At 43.8% G+C, this 19,327-nt stretch overlaps 1 protein-coding gene across 1 annotated transcript in view; it reads right to left on the bottom strand.

Annotated features, from left to right (window-relative positions):
* Positions 1-14,641, bottom strand: part of pex5la (peroxisomal biogenesis factor 5-like a) — a 49,477-nt gene extending 34,836 nt beyond the window's left edge. Inside the window, exons 1-2 of the mRNA XM_061238998.1 lie at positions 14,573-14,641; positions 6,156-6,267 (exon numbers count right to left, since the gene is read on the bottom strand). Coding sequence (XP_061094982.1) covers positions 6,156-6,267; positions 14,573-14,641 — 181 coding nt within the window. The remainder of the gene's footprint in view (positions 1-6,155; positions 6,268-14,572) is intronic.
* Between the last annotated feature and the right edge of the window lie 4,686 nt (positions 14,642-19,327).

The following is a 19,327-nucleotide window of genomic DNA, read 5'->3' as shown; positions in this document are numbered from 1 at the left end:
GCACCTATGTGACAAGCGTCAAGCATTTGCACGCTTGTCACATAGGCAATTTTCATACTTTTATTTCTGAGAGTGTAGCCTAGAGACTAAGTTATGACTGGGACCTGGACGGCTGGTGGTTCAAGCCCCGGTGTAGCCACGATAAGATCTGTGCAGCTCCTGGGCCCTTGAGCAAGGCCTTTAACCCTGCATTGCTCCAGGGGGTATTTTAATGTTTTCCCTGCCCAGGGATCTCGGAACTAATGCACATCAGTTGTGATGTGCATGGTCCCTGCTAAATAGAATAACAAAGTAAAGTAAAAGAAAATGCACATTTTGATGCAAATCATTAAGATATAGCCTTTTCCTCGGGCTTGTTCTCTCGAGGTCACTTTGGCATTGAGTTGGGATTTGGTCTGAGATTGAAAGAGTCAAGTGTACCTTGAGCCCCAGAATCCTCTTTTTACCAGTTCAGAGGGCCTGATCCGCCAGAGGAGGTCCCATCTCGCAGTCTCTATGTTCTCCGACATGGCGAACAGGATACAAAGAGGTTCAGGGAATTTCAGCCAACCGGAATGTTCTTTTGATTTGGTCAATTAAGCATTTTGAGACTGGACGATCAGACCAGGGAAGGGTTATTCTCTTTCACTGTCTTTCTCTGTTTCGCACTCTCTCCTCTCCCCCCCCCCCCCCCCCGCCCCACTCTCTCTCCCCCCCCCCATCCCTGTTTCTGGGTCATTGAGTTCTAATCACACTTTTCCTTCCTGATTGCAAAAAGCCTTACTCTCTCTCGCCTGCCCTGGAAACAAGGGGCGGCACTGAAGGCCTTCATTAGCATAATCTGCTGCTTCTTCAGCACTGTGTCAAAAATTAGCCAATCAATTTTCAGCCCCTAGCTGTGATGTAACGTTCCATTTTCTTTTAGTTAATTCATTCATTAAAATTGCAAGGAGAAGCCTGCTTATTGAAATACTCTTCTGTGGGCTTTCCATACAAACCAATATATCTTCTGCATTTATAATTACATTTATGCAGTAAATAACCATAGCTTGCTGTTGGTCATTTTTCTTCCTTGTTCCATGTAGTTATAGAAGTTTGTTTTGTTTTTAAAACTAAAACAAACTGGTTGATTATGGTTTAAGACACTGTAGAAGTGTAATTTTAAGTTCTTAGAAACAAGCATGGCACATCATCTGTCACTGTTCCCATCTGAAAATGAAGACGATTGACAAGAAAGACTCTGATACCTCCTAAGAATTAAGGCCATCTTTCTTCACAAATGTGAAACACTGATGTAGGGCAAGCTGTTACTGTCTTTGAAATCCATCCTTATCTTGGTGCTCAGCAGATGAACATAATTAGAAATCAAAGGTGACACACTTGAGAGTCAATGTGTAATCTGGGGTTGTATCAATGTCTTAAGAAAGCTTGGTTTTTGAAAGAACTGAAGATGGCTCCGAAAATAAGACTCTTGGTATTTTGAAACTAGGCTTTACTACATCCTGAAAAATCTTTCATTTTCTTTGTTAGACCTTTTGCATATGCAAAACCTTTTAGCACAAGCAAAAGTAATAACATGACCAATGATTGGTCACGGTATTGGTCTTGCACCAATCATTTATTGTTTTATTAGTTTAGCTTCAGCTAAAAGGTTTTGGGCGGCACGGATGGTGCAGTGGGTAGCACTGCCGCCTCACAGCAAGGAGGTCCTGGGTTCGAATCCCCGTCGGCTGGGGCCTTTCTGTGCGGAGTTTGCATGTTCTCCCCGTGTCTGCGTGGGTTTCCTCCGGGTACTCCGGTTTCCTCCCACAGTCCAAAGACATGCAGGTTAGGTTGATTGGAGAGTCTAAATTGCCTGTAGGCATGAGTGTGTGAGTGAATGGTGTGTGTGCCCTGCGATGGACTGGCGACCTGACCAGGGTGTATTCCTGCCTTTCGCCCAGTGTATGCTGGGATAGGCTCCAGCCCACCTGTGACCCTGATCAGGATAAGCGGGTTAGGATAATGAATGAATGAATGAATAAAAGGTTCTGCACATGTGAATGATCTTAGTGAATCAGGACCTCAGTTTTAAGAATTTTGATAGTTATTGATTTATGACAAAGTGGCACATAGTACCTGTTCTAAAGATGGCAAACAGAATGCTTTTTTTAATGGTGGACCATTTGCAGAATCTAATAAAAAAGGTACCCTGCTGTAAAAATCCAGCTATCCCAGCATGACCAGCTTGAAAATTGAGCTGGTTAAGCTGGTCTAGCTGGGTATGAGCGGTCAACCAGCATGGCCAAGCTGGTCATGAAGCTAGGCCATACTGGGTATGAACTGGTCAACCAGCTAGGGCTGGAAGCCCGTCTGAACTAGTCAACCAGCTACCAGCTGTTTCAAAACATAGCTTGAGCTGGTGAAACAATATCAAGCTGGGAGCTGGTCTGAACTGTTCATCAGCTAAGCTATGTCCAGCTGGGAGCTGGTCAGCAGGGTAGAAACTAAAAAAGACTGCAAGTCCTTGCATGTATCTGTTTATGTGTTATGAGCAAAATATATTTTGTCTGCAAGCCAGCAAAGTAACTTGTTGATGCTCCAAAGTCAAGAAGCTTGATCAATATCAAATGTTACAACATCACTGCAGGGTTTATAACATTGAATTTGAAATGTTATTGACAAGTGAATATGGTTATAGAATTAAACTTATTTTAGATGGCATGGGTGCAGTTACAACCACTGGGAAATTGAAAGGTTTTACCTAAGATATTAACATGTTGTCAGTTCTCGTTTGTTCTTTTTGCTTTGTTTTAAAGAAGTGGATCGACTGACCTTTGGAGCTTGAAATTGGATATATAAATATCTGTCATATCAAATCATGCCAACACTGTGGATGATGCATCAGGGCATCAAAGACTGAACGCTGCTTTCAAAACTGCATCCAAGAAATCAAAGCGTTGAGGTATACATTATGCATTGCCTGTATCCAGCGCCAAGATAATATACTAATACCCACTACACACACACACACACACAAACACACATACACTACATATTGTACAGGTGTACATGCACACGCACAAACACACACACACACACACACACCTTGCTTCTGCTCTGAGAACCCTGTCCGTAGTTTACATAACATATAGTTGTAAGCTAAATAGAATAAAATTCTACTTAGTTTATATCTTCAGGATCAGAATACTAGCCTAGGTATTAATTGGTATCCGATCGAAAAGAAAATCTGTGGTATCGCCCATCCCGATTTCCGACACCCCCCCTAAAATTCCTTCTCACTCCTGCTTTTCCACCTGCCAGTAACCAGCAAGTGGACAAAGTATTTAAATGTAAGCACAAGTTCACCGAAGCGGAACGACAAGCTGACAGGACTCATTCAAAAACCAGTGTCAACCTTGGAATTGCTTGGCGATCTAAAAATAAGAACAGTATAAAAAACGCATATAAAATATAAAAATGGGAATTGGTTTGGGTTAAAGACTGAGGACGATACCTCTTTAATTGTAACTACAGGACCACAGAGAGCTTAAAAAGCCTGCATAGTATGTTTCAGTAAATATCCAGGTACATAAAGGAATGTATGCAAAAATGGAATCAGTGCCAGTCATGCATAATCCATGAGCTGTAAATAGCGTAATGAGAGGTAGTGCTGAGACCGGTGGGGGGTTACCTGCTGTGTTAGAGGTCAGGGGGGGTTACCTGCTGTGTTAGAGGTCAGGGGGGATTAACCTGCTGTGTTAGAGGTCAGGGGGGGTTACCTGCTGTGTTAGAGGTCAGGGGGGGTTACCTGCTGTGTTAGAGGTCGGGGGGGGTTACCTGCTGTGTCAGAGGTCGGGGGGGGGGGGTAACCTTCTGTGTTAGAGGTCGGTGGGGGGGGGGGTTACCTGCTGTGTTAGAGGTCAGGGGGGGTTCCCTGCTGTGTTAGAGGTTAGGGGCGGTTACCTGCTGTGTTAGAGGTCAGGGGGGGTTACCTGCTGTATTAGAGGTCAGGGGGCATTACCTGCTGTGTTAGAGGTCAGGGGGGTTACCTGCTGTGTTAGAGGTTAGGGGGGGTTACCTGCTGTGTTAGAGGTCAGGGGGGGTTACCTGCTGTGTTAGAGGTCAGGGGGCTGTTACCTGCTGTGTTAGAGGTTGGGGGCGGTTACCAGCTGTGTTAGAGGTCAGGGGGGGTTACCTGCTGTGTTAGAGGTTGCGGGCGGTTACCTACTGTGTTAGAGATCAGGGGGGGTTACCTGCTGTGTTAGAGGTCAGGGGTGGTTACCTGCTGTGTTAGAGGTCAGGGGGGGTTACCTGCTGTGTTAGAGGTCAGGGGGCATTACCTGCTGTGTTAGAGGTCAGGGGGGTTACCTGCTGTGTTAGAGGTCAGGGGGGGTTACCTGCTGTGTTAGAGGTTGGGGGCGGTTACCTGCTGTGTTAGAGGTTAGGGGGGGTTACCTGCTGTGTTAGAGGTCAGGGGGCAGTTACCTGCTGTGTTAGAGGTTGGGGGCGGTTACCAGCTGTGTTAGAGGTCAGGGGGGGTTACCTGCTGTGTTAGAGGTTGCGGGCGGTTACCTACTGTGTTAGAGATCAGGGGGGGTTACCTGCTGTGTTAGAGGTCAGGGGTGGTTACCTGCTGTGTTAGAGGTCAGGGGGGGTTACCTGCTGTGTTAGAGGTCAGGGGGCATTACCTGCTGTGTTAGAGGTCAGGGGGGTTACCTGCTGTGTTAGAGGTCAGGGGGGGTTACCTGCTGTGTTAGAGGTTGGGGGCGGTTACCTGCTGTGTTAGAGGTTAGGGGGGGTTACCTGCTGTGTTAGAGGTCAGGGGGCAGTTACCTGCTGTGTTAGAGGTTGGGGGCGGTTACCTGCTGTGTTAGAGGTCAGGGGGGGTTACCTGCTGTGTTAGAGGTCAGGGGGGGTTACCTGCTGTGTTAGAGGTTGCGGGCGGTTACCTGCTGTGTTAGAGGTTTGGGGGCGGTTACCTGCTGTGTTAGAGGTCAGGGGTGGTTACCTGCTGTGTTAAGAGGTCAGGGGGGGTTACCTGCTGTGTTAGAGGTCGGGGGGGTTACCTGCTGTGTTAGAGGTCAGGGGGGGTTACCTGCTGTGTTAGAGGTTGGGGGCGGTTACCTGCTGTGTTAGAGGTCAGGGGGGTTACCTGCTGTGTTAGAGGTTAGGGGGGGTTACCTGCTGTGTTAGAGGTCAGGGGGGTTACCTGCTGTGTTAGAGGTCAGGGGGCAGTTACCTGCTGTGTTAGAGGTTGGGGGCGGTTACCAACTGTGTTAGAGGTCAGGGGGGGTTACCTGCTGTGTTAGAGGTTGCGGGCGGTTACCTACTGTGTTAGAGATCAGGGGGGGTTACCTGCTGTGTTAGAGGTCAGGGGTGGTTACCTGCTGTGTTAGAGGTCAGGGGGGGTTACCTGCTGTGTTAGAGGTCAGGGGGCATTACCTGCTGTGTTAGAGGTCAGGGGGGTTACCTGCTGTGTTAGAGGTCAGGGGGGGTTACCTGCTGTGTTAGAGGTTGGGGGCGGTTACCTGCTGTGTTAGAGGTTAGGGGGGGTTACCTGCTGTGTTAGAGGTCAGGGGGCAGTTACCTGCTGTGTTAGAGGTTGGGGGCGGTTACCTGCTGTGTTAGAGGTCAGGGGGGGTTACCTGCTGTGTTAGAGGTCAGGGGGGGTTACCTGCTGTGTTAGAGGTTGCGGGCGGTTACCTGCTGTGTTAGAGGTTTGGGGGCGGTTACCTGCTGTGTTAGAGATCAGGGGGGGTTACCTGCTGGGTTAGAGGTCAGGGGGGTTACCTGCTGTGTTAGAGGTCAGGGGGGTTACCTGCTGTGTTAGAGGTCAGGGGGGGTTACCTGCTGTGTTAGAGGTCAGGGGGGGTTACCTGCTGTGTTAGAGGTCGGGGGGGTTACCTGCTGTGTTAGAGGTCAGGGGGGGTTACCTGCTGGGTTAGAGGTTGGGGGCGGTTACCTGCTGTGTTAGAGGTCAGGGGTGGTTACCTGCTGTGTTAAGAGGTCAGGGGGGGTTACCTGCTGTGTTAGAGGTCGGGGGGGTTACCTGCTGTGTTAGAGGTCAGGGGGGGTTACCTGCTGTGTTAGAGGTTGGGGGCGGTTACCTGCTATGTTAGAGGTCAGGGGCAGTTACCTGCTGTGTTAGAGGTTGGAGGCGGTTACCTGCTGTGCTACAGGTCAGGGGGTGTTACCTGCAGTGTTAGAGGTTACTGGCCGAGGGCTCGCATCACACTTGGTTTCACAGAGGAAGTCATCGATGGAGGGACTCAGGAGGGGTCTGCTCTCTTGCTGCTCACTCACCAGCTGTAGTTGGAGGCAAAAACAACAGCCCTGTTTATACATATGTTGTACATTTCAGTAGAGTGGCCACACCAGCCCTGTTTATACAAATGCTATACATTTCAGTAGAGTGGCCACACCAGCCCTGTGTATACAAATGCTGCACATTTCAGTAGAGATGCCATACCAGCCCTGTTCTTACATATGCTGTGAATTTCAGTAGAGTGACCTCTCCCCGTCCCTCCCTACCTCCCTGTGAACCTTAATTGCTGTCTCTGTAATTTACTTTGTGTATCGGTATTTTTAGTGAGCTAGGTAAGCAGTGTTTGGATAGTTAAGTTTGGTCACTTTTGCTTTGTTGTTTGTTTATTTGTTCGTTAAAAAAAAAAAAATTTAAATAGGCCCTGATCCTTATCTTTGTTGTACAGGTAGCAGTTGAAATTGTACTTCCCTCTAGAGTCTTTCAGCGCACTTATCCCTGGTTATGGGTATGCACTTTGTTGTACGTCGCTCTGGAGCGTCTGCCAAATGCCATTAATGTAATGTAATGTAATGTAATGTAATGACCACTGTTTTTACATATAAAGACCTGTATGTGGTTCTAACTGTTTTACTAAAATGAGTGTCACTAACTAAAAGTAAGTGCCATAAATATATGTAAAGTTTTACATAAATATTTTGCTTGAAAGTATTAAAAACTGCAACATTGTATCTGCTTGGAGCCCATTCCCTTTGATGTCTTTGAAGCTCAATATTTCAAAAACACTCAGAACGCAGATAGAACCTTCTAATTCCAAGGTCATGATATTCTCTCCATTTCAGCAGTGCTGCCACACCAGCCATATTTATACACATGCCCTGCATTTCAGTAGAATGGCTACACCTGCTCTGCTTTGACATGCTGTCCATTTCAGTGGAGGCCCCGCGACATAGACCACACTGTAAGCATCAGAGTATTTAAAGTAAAGCGGTTGACCACAGTCTCACTCTCCACATGAACACACGGTGGGTAAGTACTGCTGAGAGACGCAAGTCCTTCAGCAAAGTGCTTGTCCCTTCATGCACTGCGCAGACACTGAGAGACATGTTGTATGTGTATAATTATGCCATGCTTCTTTTCAACACCGGTCTAGCACGGCTCCTCTGATGATTCTGTGCTTTGTAGCACTGCCAGAAATCTCTCAGGATATGTAATAATAATAATAATGAGTTATTAGCTGACACTCTTATCCAAAGCAAACTACAGTTGATAAGACAAGACAGGGCACTATCCTCTGGGACTGGCTCAAGGGCCCAACAGCTGTGTGGATTTTATCATGGCTACACCAGGGCTTGAACCACCAACCTTCCAGGTCCCATTCATGTACTTTAGCTACTAGGCTACAGCTGGCCCCATACTGTTCTATACTCATTAAACAATTACTTGTTTTTCTGTTCACTCAACTTTCATTTATTTCCCTGTGACATGAGTTATATAATCAATATAATTAGATCTAATTTTGTTGTCCTTAAGCCACTGAGTGACACTCATTTTAAGTTTCCGGCAGCTTTGAAGGGAAACGGTGAGATGCCCCCACCCTCTGAACTACACAGCTTGATTGGCTGACAGAATAATAATGAAAAATTATGAATGATAATGAAAAATGAATTGGCAGGCATGCTGTTACGTGTAGACAGCAGGAATGGTGCTGTGTGTTTGCTATGAATCGCTCAGTGTTAGAGTTGGAAAGTCCAGGGGTCAGAAAGTAAACGTCCTGCCATGTGTTTCTTCCACCCATGAACTCCAGCCAGCTGACTTTCTGAACTGGATTTCCCACCTCTGTGCAGCGAGTGGTTTCCACATTGTGAAAAATCCAGCTATGACCAGCTACCAGCTGTTTCAAAATATAGCTTGAGCTGGTCAAACCATGTTGGGTATGGAGCAGGTATGGACTGGTCAACCAGCTACCAGCTGTTTCAAAACCTAGCTTGAGCTGGTCAAACCATGTTGGGTATGGAGCAGGTCTGAACTGGTCAACCAGCCACCAGCTGTTTCAAAACCTAGCTTGAGCTGGGGGTTCTTTCAGCAGGGTTAGCAATGACAGATATTTCTGGGTGTGCCAATTTAATTTTTATTCCCCCTTCCAGTAATTTACACATTTAAGTTTGGGGAAAATTCTGACCCTGCACTTAATTAGAAACCACTTGACATATTTACTTAAATGGTGCCTGGAAACAAACTGACCTTTCTGAACCATTTGTATAGCTAAGTACTGTAGTTGACAGGAGTTCCCCCGTAGCACTCTTGGAGTAGAAATGATTATAATGAACTGCTAACGGTTTCTGCAGAAATATGGACAATGCTAAACACCCAAATAATGCGCTTAATTTTTTTATGTTTTTTCCGCCAAAAATAATTGCCGCTGTCATTGAGCTCCAAGGAACAAAATAATAGTGAAAAAAAAAGATGTGAAGACTTGGTGGTGAGGGACATTTGTGTGTGTGTGTGTGTGTGTGTGTGCGTGTAAGGGGGGGGGTTGGGGGGGGGGTCCGACCAAGCTCAGCTAATGATTATCTTGCCTGTATCACCCCCCAGGACAGAAGGGCAGCTGTTCTTTTTTATTCCAGACAGGTAGCCGGCGCTACCTTGTTTCACCCCGTCATTAATGTATCCGCAAAGGTACAAAATCGCCATTTTGTGTCATTCATTAAAAAATTCTAAGACAAGGTGGCTAAGCTTGGCTCCATTAGGTAGGAAATGGTTTCCTTTATTACTTTGATGATAGTTCTGTAGTTTTAATCGTATAAAGCAAATGAAATATCGTGACAAATTAATTCCTGGCTGTGTCACTTGTGGCGTCACAAATGAGAGGTGTGAACAAAGCGCTCAGTACTAATGCTAAAGCTCACATTTTAGCGTCTACCGGATAATTGTTAGGGTTTTTTCTGGAGAATTGTGATTGCTCGTGGGCGGAGATCTCCGGTTGACAGTCACGATTCAAGCCAGCAGTCACTGACCTGTGATGCAACACCGGCTGAAACGTGGTCAAATCTATCAGATAGCCGGAAGCATATCTCACATTCCAGACACTCGATAAATATAAGCTCTTGTTATTCTGCCTCTTGGGTTGTTGCCAATAAAAAGCTCATTTTTGGTGTACAAATACAGTTTAACTGTTAATTCCTGTAATGGGTCACTGAAAAATCGCAAATGCGTTGTTGAGTTGTTTTCATTGTCTTTGTTACAAAACCAAGATGTGCTGAAGGTTGAATGTATTATTAGCTGGAATGACGTTTTTTTTATTTTATTTGATGTCTTTGAAATGCGTAGTACGCAAATGTCATTAAAACTGATACGCGAGCAGTATTTACGGGTAATTATTCTTCTTCTTGTATTTATATAAGATATTTTATTGGTCTGTGAAATGTGTACATTAATATACATACACATACCACATTTAGGGATGATGAAAATGCAAATGGCTTCAAGCTGGTCCCATGGCGTCATAGAGATAAAGGCAAAAGCTTTTTTCTTTTAGGAGGGAGTCTGACCAATAATACTTCCTGTTATTTTTTATGTTTGAACAGATACGTGTGTGTGTGTATGTGTGTGCAAATTATAGATTAGTTTTACAGGGCATGAGACCTGTATAAGTCTATAGTGATTGAGTGACAAAGATAATTTGGAAATGACACTACGTCAACCTGTAAAACCCTAGTGCGTTGATTTAAATTTAAATTGAAGAAAGCGGACAATACGTTCACTCATAATTCCACTGAATGCAATGCTAATCTTGCATATGAAAGGCCATTCCATCTTAAAGAAATAAACGACACATACATAAGCGGAGTTACTCTTTGTGACCTTACTATCTTTTATTTTCCCAGAATGCTTGTTGTATTGTCATGCGGTCCGGCCTCTTGACATTAACCTGAAGAGACTGAGATTCGAAGTGGGCTCAGAGCGGGATTACGGATTATAACAAGGCATAATGGCGATTAATGTGTTTTTAAACGGTAAGCATTTTTCACCCAGCATTGCACGCATTAGTTTGTATACGCCATACAGGCAGGTAGCACTATTTCAACCAAGCGGGAGCGAAAATGTGTTGTATTTTTGATGTTACTGTGCATTTTCATTTTGTATTATTCATGAAAAAAATGTATTCCTTTTGCACAACCGGCAGAAAAACATTGCCCTTAACAGAATAGGAGAATGATTTAAAATTTCCCTAGGACCAAGGTAGTTAATTAGATGATTTTTTTCCTCCCTCTCTTCAATTAAAATGATTCCCTGAACTTGCGGCACAAATATAGCAAGGATTGCTGACGTTAATGGGAATAATTAAGAGGAGCGCTACCGTCCTGTTAATGACGCACCCCAGGAGCGGCCATTACTGATGGAAGCGCACATCCCCGGCCCCCGGGGCCCTGTTTAACGCATTCCCGACCGGGACCGCGAGGAGGGGTACGGAGATGTCCTTTCTCTCCGGTGGTGGAGGAGGCACGGGGGAAGGAAAGGAATGCTGCTTGGAAGCATGCCCTGCTGAATAAAACTGCTGAAGCCAGGTTTTGAAACAGCTGCTAGCGGGTTGACCAGTGAGGGTTGACCAGCTCTATACTCAAAATGGTTTGACCAGCTCAAGCTATGTTTTCAAACAGCTGGTATTTCAAACTGGTTATAGCTGGATTTTACACCAGGGCGTTTACACCCAAATGATAAACAAGTGCTGTTGCTCTGCTAGCATTGACCACCTCAACACCTGCATTATTATCAGCCATTTCAAGGCCAAAGCTACAGCATATATAATTACTTATGCAGTATATTGATTTAGACATATATGGATGTATAATGTATATTATATTTATGTAAAATTTGGTAAAAAAAACAACAAAACTGGCCTTCTCCTTTTGGGATTTACAGGAAAATGCAAACAGCACAAAAGTGTTAATATGAGGGGAGAAAAGGCCTTCTGTGGAAAAAATTTATTTATGCAGAGCATTGTGGGTAACGCCACTCGCACCCCCAAAGCCACGGAATACCATTTTCTCCTCCATATGAATTCTGTCTCTCTTCTTCGGCGTGGGGGGGGGCGCTGGAGACGGGAGGCGCCCGGAGAGTGAGTAATATCCGCCGTCACTTCCCCACAACTTTCGGCGGGAGATTTCCCACAGCGTAATCCATTAAACACGCCGCGGGCGCGCGTCCCCAGAGCTCACGGGAGGGACCCTGGTGAACACACGCATCGCCCGAATGCGTCACCCAATCCGCTTTGCATAGGACGAGACAAATGCACTGTCCCGGACACACAAACTTCCCCCCGGAAAATGATCGATATTCCACGCCGTGCTCGCTCAAAATGGCCGCCTCCCATCCCTCAGCAAGTTAGCAGTGTCAACTGTCCAGTTTGAACATTGACTAAAATCTTGTAGGTTTAAAGTCTTTTTTTTCTTCAGCATTTCTCCATGGAGTGTTGAGTGTGTTATTGCGGAACTATTGAGCTTGCACTAAAATACAACCTTATTGGCCAATACAAAAAATACATGATAAAAAGGTATATAAAAATACAGGTTGCCAGTATAGAAGCTATGAGTGGATGTGTTACCTTTGTTGACTGCAGGTACTGATGTAATATTGCTAAAAGTCTCGATATGACTGAAAGTCATATTGAATGAGTTATCATTGAACATCTCTTATCCAGATCAGTTGTCCTCACTCCTGGTCCTGGAGAGCTGCAGGAGATGCTGTTTTTCCCCTTTAATATCAGCAACCAATTCAGACCCAAGAAACCGGGTGAGGTGAATTAACTGTGTAATTAACTGCTTTAATTGATCAATTAAGTGCTGAGTGACAACGAAAGCTAGCCCACCCTGCAGCTCTCCAGGTCCAGGAGGGAGGACCACTGATCTAGATAATATTTTAGAATCTACTGTTCTTAATATGTGTGGTCTCCCAAGTTACATCTTAACACACATCTCCCAAGCTCCTAATTGCCAGTGGAGGTAATTACATTTGCTCACCTTTATTTGCGTTATTAGCATGGTAGACTTCCACTTGTGCCGGTAATCATCTTGTTAGTAAGAGATGGAAGGTTTGCATATAGATCGCTGTGTCTAGCATACAAACAGGGTCCACTGTTGTGCACAGACACTTTTCTTTTTCACTTCTGTGCAGGACACACATTTGTTGGTTTATAAGCACTTGAAGGGCAACCCAGCTATGATGTCATGGAGAAACTTGAGCTAAATGTGTCGTCTGGGCTTGATTCCAAGACAGATGCTCAGATGATGTTGTCAAGGGAACCCTGAACTGGCTAGGATCATGGGTGGGTGTTGGAGGGTGGAGGGGGGGGTGGTTATCCCCTGCCAGAAGACACTAAGGCCTTGAAGATTTCATGGGTGTTATGCTCTTTCTAATGCTATTTCTGAAAGGTTCTGGTCTTCGGAATGAGGAAATGTACAGATTTTCTTTTTTAAACAGTGCATATAAGCTGTAACTTCAAAAGAAGATAAGTGAAAGAAATGCACAGACAAATGTGGAGTACTGTAAATCAGGTGACATTATCGCTCTAAAATGCAGAACTGTACTCAGGTGGTGGGAACACAGGCATGGAATATGCGGCAGCTGGTGCTACCTGGGGGTGAGGAGGGGGTGAGCTGCTCTGGGCTTTTGAAGATTAGTCTCAGGGTGTACATGTCTTTGCTCACATGAGTTGAGTTGATCAGGTTATGATTACTGGTATCATCTAAAAACTTGTCATTTGTAATATTGTTGTAAAATGTGTTTATTGTTGTTGTTGTTGTTAATGATGATGATAATGATAATTATATACCTTTTGTCTGTTGTATAGTCCTCAAAGCACAGTACAACACACAGTAATGAATCATTACACATATAGTAGAATATAAATATTCCAAATATATACTGCCAATAAAAAAAGAGTTGCAGTTGTCTCACGGTAACTGTAATTCATGGTTGTACTGTAGTACTGGGGGAAAATATGCTTTATATAAAGTATAGCGGCACACAGGTTGAAGCTGACCGATTCACGCAGAGAAAGAATTAAGACGAAACTCCTGGTTCTTGCTTCGGCTGGAAATATTAAAAACAGACAAAAATAATGACAAATAATAATGAAAAACTTTACCATCAAAGAAACACATCAGCAGCAAATATACAAATATAGAAGCTTCAACGGGGTACTAACAATTTTAATACAGCCAGAAAATACAGCAATCCAAAATGTACGATAAACAAAGTGAAGCAAATACGCACGCACGCACACACACACACACACGCACACACACACACACACACACACACACACACACACACAAGCACAGCCAGCTAGTTTAAACGTACAGTAACATCATAACGCAGCATAGAGAGCACACAGGTGAGTGAGAAACACACGGACGTCTACGCTACCAACACCAAGGACACACAGCAAGGCAAACGACACGAAAAGCACAGACCAGGGTCTACAAAACGTGGCGGGGCATTGGATTAATTGGGTCATAATTTAATCCCATGCTGTCAATAGAGATGAGCTGCTTATGAGGTGTAAAAAAAGCCTCCTAATGGTGCAAACCTGGTGTACAAAAAAGTGTCCTAATGGTGTGGAACTGTAAAAAGTCTCCTCATGGTTTAAAGATGGTAAAATAAGTAATCTCATTGTGTATGATAATCTTAAATTATGATTATATTAAATCATTTCCATTTCTAATGTGGCAATAGCTGGCAGATAAAACTGTCAGAAACCTATTACAAGTCAAGAACCTAAATCTATAAATCAATTGTAAATGTAAACATTTATCCCTTCTGAATTCTAATGAAAATAAACATTGTGGGTAAAAAAAATAGCTGGGAGCGGTTTTATTTTCAAATTAATATTAACACAGAGACTGTAAAATAAACCTCTAATAATTCTGGTTTACACTCTGCTGTAGAAAGATAAGGGCAAAGCTGCAAAATCTATTTAATTAGGTACGCGCAGATAGCAGATGGCTGGATCCATTACACGATGTGGCCTTCAGAACTCAGCCATTCCACAGTAGCTCTTAGCTTTATTGACGCCTCTGTTTCTGAAAAAAGTCTGCATTGCAAAGCACTTGGACAACCTTCTTCTTGATTTTATACCCCATAAAGCAGCTTATGATGAAGAAAAAAAGACACTGTACTTAATTGTTTTTAGATGAGGTTTTTTTTTTTTGGGTGGAAAAACACTGGGTCGACGTATGCTTATAGTGGAGGTTGGGTATGGGATGTTTCAAGCCTTATCAGCTTAAGTTGTTATTGTCACCAAACCAGGAAGTGCTTCCTATTGGGTAGTTCAATGGCTCCGCCCACCTTGGTTGTCACTGTGAGGAGGGGTTTTCCTTCAGAGGACGGCTTACTCGGAATCTCCTTCAGCCCCATGGCAACAGTCTTATCTGCGGCCCTAGAGTCTTTCGCCTACAACAGTGAAATCAACAATGACTTGTGTCAGGACAATTTGTTAACGTCGTCAAATATTTCTCCCCCCCAAAGGGGCATCTTAAAATATCTTATAAATGACTTTATGAGTATTATTAGTTTGGCTATCAAAAATAAAAAAACAACAACAACAACAGCATCCATTTCAGAAACATCCACAATAGGCAAGGACTACCAGAGCCTATAGTCTAGTGGCTACAGTACGGTGCTTGATAGAGACCTGGAAGGTTGGTGGTTCAAGCCTCTCTGTAGCCACAAATAAGTGCAGATGTTGGCCCCTTGAGCAAAGCCCTTAACCCCACATTGATCCAGGCGGGGTTGGCACCTGTTTGTTTGGTTGAATCAACTGGATGTCGCTTTGGATAAAAGCGGCAGCTAAATAACTGTTATGTTATTACGTCAAGCTCTATCTTGCTCACAGCTGAATTTTGACAATTATGTGATAAAATATATAATCACTGTTTGTTCTCATGTTTTTTTTGTTTAGTTTTGCTGGCAGCAAAAACTTGTGGCTGCTCTGGAAAGTTAGTCACCTTGGAAAGTGACCCCCCAAAACCCTGTGGGGAAAGTTATGGTGTGAGACTGAACTGGCTCTAACAAGCCCTCTTATATAAGGGGACAATGTGATGTCAAAAGGCCTTTCTCTTCCTGCTCAACGAGTTTTACCCCAAAGGTATCCTCAAAGTCACAAATTTATTTTCCGACTTTATAAAGCTTTACGTAATACAGTATTTCATATCGTAATTGGCCGTCTCTACAGCTCATGGTTTCAGAGGAATCCTAGGGATCTAGTCGAGGTTCAGAAGCGTACCCCTGTCAGAAATCTACCGAGACACAAGCGAGTTCTAAAGTAAAGCAACACAACACTCAGCCCTGAGGCTCAGTAATTCTAAGAGGTGTCATTTAAAGAGCAATTAGAACTGAAATCACTGCATTTAGCCTAATCAAATGCAACAAGCGTGTTTAACAGGGACTAATGTTTTCTTATCATTCAAACTAGAGCCGTTTCAGATTTTGACAAGCTTTTTTTCAATGAGGAAAATTCTTCTTTTTTTTTTCCTGGTCTTCATTCTGCTTGAAGTAAACTGTCTGATATCATTACCTCCCAAATATCTACATTTAGCCTCAAGGGAATATCTCAATGGAGGTGAATGGGTTTCACAGACCAGCAAAAACTCCACCTGCGCCAACACTTAGAGACCAACAACTTTACTGCATGTGAATTTAGAGAGACAAAGTGGTTAAGACTACACTGTACAATCATCCCAGCAGTGTCACTGCTGGAGAACCATCTTCCACCACAGAACACGGTCATCTTGGCTCACCAAATGCTGAACATTTATCACGGGTTTAGTGAAGCTAAACTGAAAGCTACATCCTCAAACCCGAGTTGAAGGACTACATCATATATAACAATATGTTGTAAGTTGTATGTGCTTCTATACATTGTGCATTAATACTACTGGATTATTGGTGATGACCCTGATGACTTGGCACTAGCTCTGTTGCCTAAACCTCATGCATGGTCTTCCCTCTGGCTAAGAGTGTCTACTACAGGTAAGTACCTAAATGTAGGAGAGTATTAGAGACATTTGGAGTGTTGTTAGCCTGGAACTGAGGGTAATATTTTCCCTTTGCTTTGTAATTATCTCACTTCTAAAGGTCGCTTTTGCTCGACACATAGCAAATAGAGAGAGAAAGTGGGAAAGAGAAATTGGGCACTTGGCAGACATGGTGGCCTTTCGTTGTGGAATTTGGAAGTTCCTCTGTGACTGCTTGTTTTAGCCTTACAGTATACAGTACCACACGGCCTGCAGTATACAATATACAGTATCACATGGCCTGAAGTACACAGTATACAGTATACAGTAACGCATGGCCTGCAGTTTACACAGTATACAATATACAGTACCACATGGCCTGAAGTATACAGTATACAGTATCACATGGCCTGAAGTATACAGTATACAGTATCACACGGCCTGCAGTATACAGTATACAGTACCACATGGCCTGCAGTATACAGTATAGAGTAACGCATGGCCTGCAGTATACAGTCTACAGTATCACACGGCCTGCAGTATACAGTATACAGTACCACATGGCCTGAAGTATACAGTATACAGTATCACACGGCCTGCAGTATACAGTATACAGTACCACATGGCTTGCAGTATAAAGTATAGAGTAACGCATGGCCTGCAGTATACAGTATACAGTTCCACATGGCCTGCATTATACAGTCTACAGTACCACATGGCCTGCAGTGTACGGTATACAGTACCACATGGCCTGCAGTTTACAGTATACAGTACCACATGGCCTGCTGCTCTCATTGGCCCTGATTTGATAGATAAACACGATTGCATTAAGCACAGCTATTAAAGAGGGACAGTGAGCTGGAACCCGCTTACTGTAGCACATCCTGCAGAAGTGCAGTGTGCCAACTGAAATGCTCAAATGCCGCGTTTTGTGCCAGCTTCTTCTAATTATGAATAAGCGCATGACTTAACTGTGACAATGGGGCGGGTCTGCAGAGACCACGACAGCCGGCCTTCCCCTCCTCCAGGGCAGAACAATCTGCCGGCTGAACCCTCAGAAACAATGGCCTTTCCACACAATATGCCTTAATTCCTTATGTGTTTCGAACAGGCTCAGAATTCGATATGGCTTGAAATGTGCTTAAACAAAATGCTTCAGATTGTGATGACTATCGCATTTCTATTCTTGCTGAAGCTCTCAGTTGGCACATTTATAGAGTTCAGCATCTCGGTATTTCTTTTCTGGAAAAGACACTTGGTTTTCAGCACTTCGTGGTCTGCAGAAAGACGCATTTAGTCTGAGGATGTTGACTGTTCTCTCAGCAGCTGAAGGTCTCGAAGTCCTTACAGCAAGACGACACTGGGCTAGATCTGTCGATAAACTGAAAATCTCAACCCAGCCAAAAGGGAAGGAGACACCATGACCTGAGAAACTGGATCCTGATCAATGTACTGCATCAGTTCAAAAGGCAATGATCCCATCCGATCCATACAACATACATAAATCTTTCCATATCATTATGAATCATAGCCAATTATTTAGTGAAATGTCCATAATCTTACACCGGTTTGCACTCTAGCAACACTGCCTTCATCGTTGTTTACTGTATGTGTCCAACTTGACTATATCACCCATGCTTCTTGCCTACCATTTTACCTTCTGCTAAATGTGAAAGTACATTTTTTGCCCTCAACCTCATTTTGGTGTTATGTGTACATTGTAACAGGATTGTTTTAGCTGCATCATATAAATTGATTATGTTCTTATTGTATTGGATCATTTTGCATATTCTCTTCACAGCACCTTTGCTGTGAAATTTGTATGACTTTTTAATACATTTTTCACTTCAGTAACTCCCCACTGTTCTAAGTTGGTTCATAAACCCTTCAATGAAGTCCTCAGGCTTTTCAAGGCCCACTGTAAATTAAAAACTAACTTCCATTTGTTTGATTGCACCATAAATAAAGTTGCAGCAAGCAAATGACAGATTGAACTCAATTGTCCTAAACTAATGGATGTGCTTTGTGGAGTGCCTTACTTTCAAAACATATCAGCGCACTACCATCCCAAAGGGAGTTGGCTTAAGCAAACGTGAAATTAATTATATGGTCGTTGGTCTGAAAAAAATGACAGCACCACTTTGCTGTAGAGTACAGTCTCACGACTGAAATGATATTAATTTTGTCCAAAATGTGGAAAAGGTTTGAAATGCCATTGGATGGATCAATTTCCTATTCTGTTGACCACTAATTTTCTGTTCCCCAATACAGGAAATGCAGGAGTATGTGTTGTTATTTACAGTATCTATTAACCTTTATTTATACGGTAGGTTTGGTTGACTGGGCATGCGTGCTCTTTTACAGTAAAGCCCCATGATCCAGCCTAACCTGCATGTCTTTGGATTGCGGGAGGAAACCCACATAGAGGCAGGGAATAGCTGTATGCAAACTCCATCCACAATAGGCCAGCACAAGATTCGAACCCAGGGCCTTCTTGCTGTGAGGCGATAGCACTATCCACCGTGCAATGTGCTGTAGTTAGACTCAAATGAACTCTGGTGGAGTTGATTCAGCACTGCCCTGGAGCATTGACGAGATTCCTGTGAAATCGCCCTCGGAAAAAAACCTGGGATATACGCGGCGTGCAAAAGAAAAACCATCTCACTGCCGTGTGCGTATTAGCGCGTGATAGCCAACGGCGGGTGACAGCTTGTCCAAAGGCATCGCTATAGGTTACAGCCAGGGGCACACGTTGGCGTATAGGTGCTACATGAGCTCCATTTTGGCTCGAGGGAAGAAACACACAGCCGTTCTCTTGCCTAATTACATTCCTGGCTCGGCTCCTAAGATGTCTTGTTACAGCAAAATTGATGATGTAGGTCCACTGCAGCCCATGACTTCAATCTATTAATTGCGAATCCACAAATATGATGGATCGCCGGTGAATATGGGAATATAATAAATATAAAAACAGAAAAGTTTGACTAATTAAATTTCGCTCATGCTGAGAGATTACTAATGGCTTATTTTTGCGCAGTAGACAAGTCGTCTGTCCTTTGTTCTTACGCAATTACGAGCCTGTCATGTC

Source organism: Conger conger, chromosome 4 (assembly GCF_963514075.1).
Source record: "Conger conger chromosome 4, fConCon1.1, whole genome shotgun sequence".
In the NCBI taxonomy this organism is placed as follows: domain Eukaryota; kingdom Metazoa; phylum Chordata; class Actinopteri; order Anguilliformes; family Congridae; genus Conger; species Conger conger.
This window is presented reverse-complemented; position numbering and strand designations above follow the sequence as displayed.